At 42.4% G+C, this 11096-nt stretch overlaps 1 protein-coding gene across 3 annotated transcripts in view; it reads left to right on the top strand.

Annotated features, from left to right (window-relative positions):
* Positions 1-4110: 4110 nt before the first annotated feature.
* Positions 4111-11096, top strand: part of NEBL (nebulette) — a 253449-nt gene continuing 246463 nt past the window's right edge. Inside the window, exons 1-2 of one of the 3 annotated variants that reach the window (XM_051802510.1) lie at positions 4111-4409; positions 5449-5543. In XM_051802510.1, coding sequence (XP_051658470.1) covers positions 4341-4409; positions 5449-5543 — 164 coding nt within the window. In that variant the 5' untranslated portion in view covers positions 4111-4340. The remainder of the gene's footprint in view (positions 4410-5448; positions 5544-11096) is intronic. The other 2 variants (XM_051802506.1, XM_051802507.1) reach the window with 2 other exon arrangements.

Below are 11096 nucleotides of genomic sequence, written 5' to 3'. Positions count from 1 at the left end.
CAGTAAAGGGGCAAAAATTGACTGCCAATTCCTGTGCCAACCAATATTTTGGTTCAATGTTTTCTCTTCCTACATAATTTAGGACAGCCACATAATTTCACAAAACCTCTCTCAGTATTATTTATCTGTATTGCAGTACTGCTTAGTGGCTTCATCTGCCAATTCTCCATGCAATGTCTTAACCATGAGATCACCCTGCCACTTGAACATGACACAATGCCCAGTATCTGCTGGAGCTAGTACTCAAGTGTTATGAGTTGGTTACAGCAGTAACCAATATCTTTAGTACATTATCTTAACTTGTTAATTATCCCACCTTTTCTACCTATTTAAAGAACAGATCAGGTATGAAACATACCAAACAGTATTCTTACAGCGGTCCATCAGGGTCTAAGTACATATTGTAATATTTATTCCAGAAAAATGACTGAATAATGACACTGCAAGTGAGGCATCAGCTGTTAATGGGGGCATTCTACATACAGCATTTTTTTCTACGAAATGTAAATAAATAAATATGTGTCTGAATTAAAAGAAAGCCACAGCCTTTGCCATGAAAAGAAGATACATCACTATGCTCACTTGAACTCCTATTTTGTTCAAAAGGGCCCCATACAACTATAACTTCATGAGCAGACTCAATTTGCAGAAATTTGGGTGAAAAGACAATGTCTTCACGTGATCATCAAGGGTACCAAACACTTCCTCTGAGCTTTGTGTATGGCTTGTGAAATGCATGGTGACCTGCAAGACAGAAGCCTTTACTTTCTTGCTATGAAGTTCACTTGATGGCTCCAAGAGGTCCAAACTCCATCCATGGAAGATGGGTTACAAGGAGCCTATTTTGTGGGAGAGAAAGCCGAGGAAGTTCCAATAAAGCTTTTAGAAGAACTATTTATAAACCTGAGATCCCTACAAGCCTCTAAGGGTTGTTTCTTCCAAGATGTTGTGAAGTCATCTCCAATAACACAGGGTAACTTTCTAGTGTAACAGGTTTTTTGAAATTTTTCTGTTTCGGGTAAAATTCAGTGAAAACGCCTATCACCATAATGTTTTTTTTTTTTTCTGCAGCACACATTGATATGTTTAGCAACCAAACAAACTGAAAGGAGCACTGAAAACCTTCCTTCTCAAATAAACAATTATAAAATGTAATTGGTGAGGGTATTACCCCATAGAAATAGTAACTTTAGTAATCACTGTTTCACCTAGTCATAATGTTTCTAATGCTGTAACATAGCTGACCCAGAAAGTCTCCCGCACTGGGACCACTGTAGGCATGCTGAAAAAGCTTCTCTTTGCAAGCGTTGCTAATCTGCAATGCTCAGCTAAACACTTTTCAATCATCTAGGTTAGATAACAGCCCTGAAATGAACCAGATGACAGAAGTATAATAGCCTAAAATCTTGGGATGCCAATTATAATTTGCCAATACATACCAGTTGGGAATCAATTCTGGAACCTATCTAGAGGTCCATCACCTGCCACAGGCTCCACGCTTGTAGCAGCAGTTCATTGGAGCACAAGGTCTGTGCCCTTCTGCGCTTCATAGTCTTTGGTTTACACCCTTAGAGACAAAGTGGGGTGGTTGTATTTTGCTTTGCTGGACTTTACCACTGCATCATTACCTACTAAGAGAAAGGAAAGGCTGCTGATGAGTAACATTTCACCGCTTTCTCACAGTCATGGGTGAAATAGATTTTTCTCTCCCACTGCTTTGTATAGAGCAAAAGAACCTACTTTTCACTACAGTAGCAGCAGAAAAAAGTTGTAGCTGACAAGGAAAGAGATCTGTAATGCGGAAATGAAGACTGTGATTCAGACACTAATTTCTCCCCCTTGTGAAGAAAGGTAATAAAAGTCAATAAAAGGATCCTGAGACAATGAGAAATATTGGAATGTTTTCATACTGTCAAAACACTCAATTCAGATATTCCTATTGATTTTACTATTCCATTTTTAATGGTGGTATTTTGGTTAACAGAAGTTTTCCCTTCAAGGATAAGGTGAGAGATTTCATTGAGACCAAGAATAATATCCAAATGACTTTTGTCTTCATGAGAAGGCTTTGATTGTGATTTTAATAATCTGGAACTTCCAAGCCTCTGTCTCAAAGACTTCATACTTGCTGTTTGGGTGAGTTGTATGCCTCTAGTTATTTCTAACGGGCTACAGAGACTTTTAATCTACTAGCCATCAGGTTGAATATTGAATCTAAGCCAAGAAAGGATTAAGTCAGCTAAGAAAGATTTTTTTTTTCTATGTAAGTAACAGTCACTGCCTTCTATTTGAGATTAATTTAGATTGGTCTCCACCCCAGTTCCTACTAACGACTTACTGCTCCCCTATATTGTGTAGCCTTTGCAGGATGGAGATTGCTTACCTGTGTGTTGGGCCTAATTCAACTCAGATGGAACCTTAGATGGGTCCCCAAATGACAGTTCCTGCAGAAAACATTGAGTTACTATGTATTCAAGTTTCCTTTATCAACATACTCAGATGCCTAGCATTCAGAGTTCCTTGAATGAAAGCCATTGTTCACTGCCAGTCACACCACTCAACAGAAAGTGTAAGATAATCTGTACAGCACAGAGGTAGCAAATGATGAGACTCATTGCATTGGCACTGCAAGGTGGCTGTGCACCTATTTCTGTCTGGGAAACCTTTGAGGCCAAATTGGTCTTCAGATATTTGTGAAAAATTATCACGCTGTTATCAGTGATGAACAGTGAGAAGACAGATCTTAAATTCCATATCAAAGCTCATTTGGTTACTAACAACAATAATAAGAAAAAATCTGCTTCAGGATTTTTGAGAACTGCAGATTGCTAGCACTGGCTCTGAAACAGACCAGAATGCAGATCGCAGGAACGGAAACGGAGCTGCTCAGCAGTTTGTCTATTTGCTGCTGCGTGCGACAGCCACAGGAGACAACAAGCATGTCAGGACTGCCTGCAAATCTGCTTTCCTGTTGCTTGCAGCACAGCCAGCATCTCAACATTGCGTTTCATTGGGTGCCAGATATTTCAGTCTAGATGAGGCAGAGGCAACTCTGCAACTTCCATCATGTAATATTTAAAGCCTGATTAGGTGTTTTTCATTTAATCACATATATTATTAATTTCAATGAAATTACTGTTTCTCCCTGAGCCTTTAAGCAGCCAGTGCATAAAAGTTGGGTTGCTAAGGCAGAATTATAGCCAAGTATTCCAGTTTAGCCGACTGCATTCTGATTACTTAATAATGCCCAAGTATGTCCAGAATTTGTCCTTGCTGTGCACAACACGGAGTGCTGCGCTACTGAAAAAAACCTCAGAAACGGCTGCGCTGCATTGGCTTAAGCGCTTTCCTCAGCGTGGTTTATATTCCAGGTAGTTAAAGAAGTCCTCGGCGAATTAAAAACGCATGAGTTCTTGCTGTACCGTTCCACAGCGCTGCAGAGCAAGTCAGCAATGACTGCCCACAGCCTGCTCCGAGGAGCGTCATTTGCCATTCTAGCTGCGACTCGGTTGCCCCGCGGGACCGCTGGTGAGACCCGGCGAGACTCAGCCATGGGAAGGCGGCAACACCGCGCCCGAAACCTCATCGGGACACAGAGCTGGGGGAAGGCACGGACGTTCTGCACCCGCTGGAGGGTCCGCGGGGCTGCGGGAGGAATCGGCGGGAGGCCGCGGCCGCGCCCGGCAGGTGCCCGCGGGCGCACTGCCGGGCCTCGGGCCTCACTTCTGGGAGCGACTGAGCTCCCCGGGCCCCGCCAGCGCCGCCGCTCCCCCGCGCTCTCCTTCTCCCTCCCTCCCCCTCGCCGAGACACGGAGCCGGCGCCGCCCCAACCAGCCCCGGGCAGGTGCGCCCGGAGGCGGCCGCAGCCGGCGCCCCCCGACCCCGCCACCTCACCCCCTCGCGGGGCGGCTGCGGCGCGGGGCTCGCCCTCCCCTTCTGCCCTCCCCTCGCTGCGGGCCGCGCCGGTGGGCTTGGCTTGGCTTGCGGCTGCAGCGCGGGGCTCGGCGTGAGTCACGCAACCCGCGGCGCGGGGAGCCGAGCGCGCAGGCACACGGGGGAGGCGGCGGGGGCGGGCGACGAGCGGGCGGGGGCGGCAGCACCGGCTCCCCGCCCGCCCACTCGCACATGCTGCCGAGCCGCAGTCAGCTGGAGCGCCGCTTCCTCCACAGCCGCCGCCGATGACCTCCTTGCCCGCCCGCAGCCGCTGAGGACCCCCCGGCGTCCCCGCCAGGGCAGGGGATGATAGATCGGCCGCCCGCAGCCCCGTCCAGCCCAGTCCGCCGCACCGCAGCGTCGGCCGCCGCCGCCCGCCTGAGCCGCAGCCCGAGAGGAGCCGCAAAATGAACCCCCAGTGCGCCCGCTGTGGCAAAGTGGTCTATCCCACCGAGAAAGTCAACTGCCTGGACAAGGTGCTGGGGCGCTGGCGGGCGGGGACGGCGCCTCCCGGGCGTGCCCGCCCCGCTCCTCGCGGCTCCGGCGGGGCGGGCAGGGCAGGGCAGGGCAGGGCCGGCGGGGCGTCGGGGCGAGCCGGCAGGTGGCAAACGCAGCGTCTCAGGGGCCGCCGCTGCGCCGACATCCGCGCTGCCCCCGCCGACATCCGCGCTGCCCCCGCCGACATCCGCGCTGCCCCCGCCGCGGGCGGCAGCCGCCGTGTCACGGCGCTGGCGTGGGGCGAGCGGGGCCCGCAGCGGCCGGGAGCGCCTCTGCTGTGCCCGCCCGGCAGTGACGGCGCCCGGGGCCGGCGGAGGACCCCGCGGTCCCCCTGGCGCCCCGAGGGATGAAGTTGTAGGCGGCCCCCTGTAGTTGTCGGTGCCTCCCCGAGCTGGGGCGGCGGCGGCTGCCCCGCACACCAGGTCCGCCTCGGCGGGGCCGGGGTCCGGGGCAGCGGGGTGGCGGCAGCCACTGGGGGTGTCCCCAGTGATGCTGGTTACCGCCGAGCGTGGTCGCTCCGTAAATAAAAGCAGCGAGGCTGTGACAGATGCGCCAAATTAGCGTCCCCGGAAAGGCAAGGCAAGGCGGTAGAAACCACCGGAGGAAAATGCCGTATTATGTGCTAAATTTAGTGTCTGTGTGGCGTACCAAAAAGCCAGCCGTCACATTAGTTAGTGATTTTATTCTCGTAGTATTGCATCCTGAACAAGCGGTGTAGTTTTTTGTTCTAACGAGGCAAAACGTCAAACTCCTGCTTCAGTTATCTTTAAAATAATTCTGGCAAGGTCAGTATGCGGAGGTCTTGGCATTTACCTTACTAGAGAATTTACATTTCTGAGAGTGTTTCAGAAGTACCTTTGGCTTCATGTGAAAGTAATTATTTTGATTTAGTTAACAGATACCTATGATGCATGGCCAAAATATTGGCATGTAATTACGTTTTTACATTTACCATACCCTGACACAGCTTTCAAAACATCAGTACCATAAGTAATTCTACTTTACATTTATTTACAGTACTGGCATAAAGGATGTTTCCACTGTGAAGTTTGCAAAATGGCTCTGAACATGAATAACTACAAAGGATATGAAAAGAAACCTTATTGCAATGCGTAAGTATTGTAAATGTCAAGTCTTGCAGAAATGCACATGAAAAGAAAACCTGGCTGTGGATATTGTCAAGTAGGTATTGTCGTGCTGTAAAAACTTAATCTAGAGAGTGCAGTGCAGTCTAGAGCAGTTTAGGATCTTTTCAGCTGGAGTATTCTACTTGCGATAGAAGATACAAATATTTGATTATGATGTGTTTAGACAGTGCTTTAATATCCGATCTCAGGATACAGGTCCTTTCCTCCCAGAAAGTGTTGGATCTGGTGCTGACTCCTGTTACATTCGTTATTGGCACGCTGGATTACAGTTGTCCATTATGCTGCTCTCTATTCAGGGTTATGGACCTGATCAGCATTTTGTAATAAGAAAACAAAGTGCATCTCGCTTGTGTAGTTTACCAGAGACAGTATCGTGTTAGAGATCATGGCAGCCTATTTTTAAAACTGCTATGTTGTTCACATATCTTAGATTTGTAAGCTAGATATTTACAAAATCCTTGCTTCTAGTGCTTCATGCTGTTTTGTATTTTGCTAGTCTCTTGGATTTTAATAAAGAAAATAGAATAATTTTGGTTTGATTATACTCTAGTATAATCATGTGCATTCAACTTTTAGATTTTGTTGTTGTGTGGATTTTGAAGAGTGCTTTGATATTTGGCTTGAAAATACTGCAGAAGAGCATTTTGATACATGTAGAAAGAAGTTGCTTATTGTTCTTTGTACCATGCTCCTAAGATTTGCTAATTGCATTTCAGTATTAAGTTTTAATCTTTACAAACTGTTATAATATGCTTTTTTAGAAGGAAATTTCTCAAGATTTGGAATCAAGTTTGATCTTATATGTTATTTGTATATTGTTATTATTTTTGCCTTTGCCTACTTAAAACATATTTTAAGAGACAGAGTTTTGAAGCTATAGGCATGTTGTAATTTTTTTTCAGAAATATTCTCCTCTACTCATCTTAAAATATTTGTTTGATGTCGAAGTAGACAGTCTATGACTGGCCATAACAGAAAAATTCACAGCATATGTTTATTTCTTCCAGGCTAAAACTGAAACCAGTCAGCGTCGAAAATATGAGTTTTGTTATAAATCTGCTATGCTGCCAAAACTTGAAACACCTGTTTCAGTGTGCACAGTTGTACTTAGATTGCTTTAGAAGCATATGGAGTTACATACGTACGTTTCTAGCTTTCCTTGAAGTGCTCTACACAGTGGATGAGGGTGACATTAGACCTCTTGTAACAAAGTGTGGTCTGTTGCTGTAGAGAAAGCTGTGTAGGAAGGAAGAGTCCTGCTTCAACAGGTGATGTGCTACAAGTTGAGACTAACTTTGAGTATTGGTCCTGGATGGGACTCTACTTGTGATACTAATTTAGTTGAAGTACAGGCTTACATCCTTTGCAGTGATTAAAACTCTGATAAGTTTCTTTTACCTATATTTTTGTGGTTAAATTTCGGTGATGATACTTTGGTTGCTTGATCTTTCCTATGTAATTAGATACTTACTTAATAACACTGTATGTTTACGAAGTCTCCTCCATGCTAATGTGTTGGGGTTTCCATGCTGTGCATATTTAACTTGTGTTACAGGAGAGTTTTTCATGTATGTAGTTATGGCACGTGGCGTGCCCTTCTCTTGGTGGATGAGGGGGAGTAAGGATGATGCATGTCATGTACCATTCAGATGCTATTCTTCTGGAAGTTGCTTTAATGAGCTTTGTAATAGTGATCCTTGAAAAAATAATCTCTAGCCTTGAAATGTCTCTCAAACCTGATGTATGAAATGGGAAGAAACAATGTAAAAGTATGAAAGAACTGGGATTTTGTCTCTTAAAGAAGAGACAAAATGTAATGTGTAATAACAATGTGCATAACATTGTTCTTAACTTTTAGTAAACTTAAGTTTGGTGGGTTTTTTCCCTCCCTCTTTTAAAGAGAAACTTTAATCATATAATCTAAATAATTTCAAGTATTCTGTGGAACCATGAAGGGAAGACTAATGTGTGCTTTGTGGTTTCAATAACCTTTAATATTCCTTAAAGGAGGGATACTTTTGGAAAACTGTATTTTGAAAATGCAGTTGATTTGAATTTTGACAAAGACCTCTTGCATCTCAAGAGTTACTAATTTGCAAGGCAGACACCATTACAGTATTTCAAATTATGATGTGTCTTATCCAGTTTTCATTAGTAAGAGGCAAATCCATTTTCATGTTAAATGCTGCTTGATCAGAAAATCTCTGAAGAAAAGAATGTAAATTTACTCATACAAACACCTACACTTGACAAAGAGCAATTACTGTTTAGCTGTTTATTGAGGCCATCCATCAATGAGAGTGTGATTTGTAGATAAAAGTGAAGAAGTATACACTAATTTGAATGGGAGAGGAATACCATGAAGTTGTTTAACAGTTTGAGAAGCCGTAGTTAGTTTCTTATAAGGACAAGTTTTACAGTTTTGCAGTTCAGCCAGGTGCTATGCATTGCCTGAAACAGGTGAAAGAGCCATTCTTTGTCTCTCTGAATGTGCATAAAAGTAGTAAAAGAAAGGTTAAGACAATTAAAATGTCTTCGGTAATCTGATGATTTATCAAATCACAGTGGCTTTGATACAAGTCTCACCCCCTATTCCGCTTTAGTATCTGCAGATAGAGATTATTAAATACTTGATTAATATATATGGAAATGATAAGAAGAAAAGTTGTTGATATTTATATTATTTGCCAAATCAGAGCTGATTCTTTCCAGCTGCAAATAACCAAGATGATGCAAGGAAAGGAATGGCATTTTGGCAACTAACCATCTGTGTACTAGTTCTCAAGCTTGTGAAATGATTGAATCATGTAGGATGATTATATGGTCACTTATTCTTGTGGATATTTATTTAAATGCCTTTCTGACAGATTCACTAGAGCAAAACACAAGACTACGTTTTATGCAAAATGTAGAAGCTGAAATGCATATTTCTGGAATGTGCTCTCTGCATTAGCTATACCTGCTGATGCAAACAGACTGCCTGCATGTGTGAACACATCCAACAGAAATGTACTTTTTAACTTCTACGAAACCTATTAGTTTAAGCTTCTGCAGACCTGGTATGCCCTATTGCCAAAGGCAAACAACATCACTATTGCAATAAATTATTCTGAAATATTTAGTATCTAAAATTTTGCTAATTGCCTGCATACAGGGTAGCTTCATTCAAGTTTTTATTTATGATGTTCACCATATGGAATGATTACATAACTTAAAATTTAAATCTACTGTCATCAATCTTAGTGTGGATTATTGACATGAAGAAAAAATCATCACCACTTTATTTTTTTCTAGATTTAATTTCTTTTTAACTTGTGCCAGTAGGAAATAGATATGCAAATACATTTGAAATATTGTGATGTTGTTAGAAGGATTGTACTACAGTTTCAATGTGCAAGTTCAGTCAAACTTTACATTTTAAGTTACTATAGGAGAAGGATAAAAATATCAAAGTTATTTTACACAGCTTGGAAATGGTAAGAACATGGTACAGCTTTCTGGATAGTCAGATGCACTGGAAAGTGGAAGCAGTTGCTTTTAATTAATGGATGAATGTGGCCATTAAATGGAATCCATTGTCCTGAAAGTTGAACTTAGATATAGAAGTTTGATTTTAGCCGTGAAACATGAATGAATTTTTTTTCTACCCGTCAGAAAGCTTCTAGATGGTGACTAGGAATATGATGATATTATTCTTACTAAAAATAGCTAGCATTATCCTATTTTTCAGTATTGATTTCATCAGGTGGTTATTTCTCAATTTGAATATGTCAGGGAGAAAGAAAATGAGTAGGTAAGAAGCAGCAAGAACAGCCCTGAAATCTGATGGAGCGACTTCTAAGTGATGCAGTAAAGAGAGTGCACATAGTAAACAGGCTTTTGTTTTAAAATTCTTCATCTTCAGCTGTTACTGAAAACCAACTAATTTAGTGTAAAAGGATAACACTAAGTTTGGGTTGAGGAGGAAGATTTTTTTTGTGGTGTGGTTAACCTTACAGCCAGTTATATGTGGGGTTTTTTTCTTCTTTTTTTCCCCTCATTTTGGTCTTTTCAGCTTTTTCTGATCATTAGATTTGATAAAAATTAAGCTGTTATATAGGTAAACCCAAAACGTTTATTCTTATAAAAAGAAACAACCCAGAAATTCCCTTGCAAACCTTCCTAGAAGGCAAGGATTTGCATTTTATCACTTTATTAACTTTATGTATTGAAGACTTTCCTCTTAGGATGTAATATTAAATGAGTAATGCAAATAACAGAATCACTAGAAAAACAGCTGGTAAGGATCTCCACGCAAAGCCAAATACACCTATGTCTTTTAAGTCCATTATTTCTTTTTCAGCATCCCATCTAGTATTTGAAAATATTTGTCTCTCCTCAGCAATCTTTAAACAAAACAGCTCTAACTCTATCCTCATGAATTGTATTTTCTGTTAATTTTTTTCTTTACCTTCCTTTATACCCAAAGTGTGTGTGTGTATGTATACATCTATTGAATTTTTCTCCTAAGTCCCTGTCTTTGCCTTCTTTTTTTTTTTTTTGTAAAGCACAAACTATTGTTAAGTCATATTTAGATTGTTGTGGGCTGTGTTTTTATGCAGAATTGCAACCTCAACAGTTGTTATTATCCATTATCTGAGCAGTTAATTGTTCTTGGCTAAGCACAGAATCTTCCACTTGGTTCTCATTGAACTAAATCTCCATTTTTCCCCAGGCTGCTTCTCCAATTTGTCAAATTCATTTTGTATTCTAATTTTGTTCTGTAATGTGCTTACAGCCCCCTCCTATCAACCTGTCAACCCTCCCACCAGAAAGCCTGTAAGCACATTGTAAATTTAATAAGTGTAATCTTCATTTCATCACCCAGGTTGCTAGCTGAAGGCCTGGAAGGGTACTGGGAGCAGTGTGTACCACTGTGGTCTGATGCAGCCTTCCCTTCTGTAGTGAGCAGTGATGAATGAGAGAAGCACTTTATCTTCTCTACCTATTTATGGAGTGCTAGATCAAGCATTGAGTTCTGTGTGAGAAATAAAGTAAAATTGTGAGATAAAGTAATCGTGGATATTTATGCCAACTCTGCTTAAATATAAGGGGCAGCTATGAGTAGAGGAAATGTACATTCCTACTGCTCAGTGCCATGATATCTTACTTGGTTAGTTGAGTATTCAGCCCAAATTAGTATTGTTGGTATCCAGTAATGAAAAGGAAAGTAGGACAAGAGGCTGAGCCTATTTACTAGAACAATTGAAGGAGCCTCTTAGGCAGAATATTTGAGTCTCTGCAAGGTGTTTGATGCATATCTTTGAACTCTTTCAAGAAGGCATACAAGAACACTTTGTCAGAGTTGCTGAATACCGTGCATGAGGCAGATGGTAGTTGCAAAGGAGTTACTAAAGAATAATCATCACTGACACTCAGATTTTGAAAGAGTTGGGCTGCTTTTTATTGCTGTGACTGCATCTGATTAATAGGATGCAAACCCATTTCTCAGGTTCTATATCAACATGTTCAATTGGC

The sequence above is a fragment of the Manacus candei genome, unplaced genomic scaffold, assembly GCF_025592945.1.
Source record: "Manacus candei isolate 608988 ecotype Guabito, Panama unplaced genomic scaffold, ASM2559294v1 h1tg000056l, whole genome shotgun sequence".
In the NCBI taxonomy this organism is placed as follows: Eukaryota; Metazoa; Chordata; class Aves; order Passeriformes; family Pipridae; genus Manacus; species Manacus candei.
The sequence above is the reverse complement of the archived record's forward strand: the minus strand, read 5'-3'. Positions and strand labels throughout refer to the sequence as shown.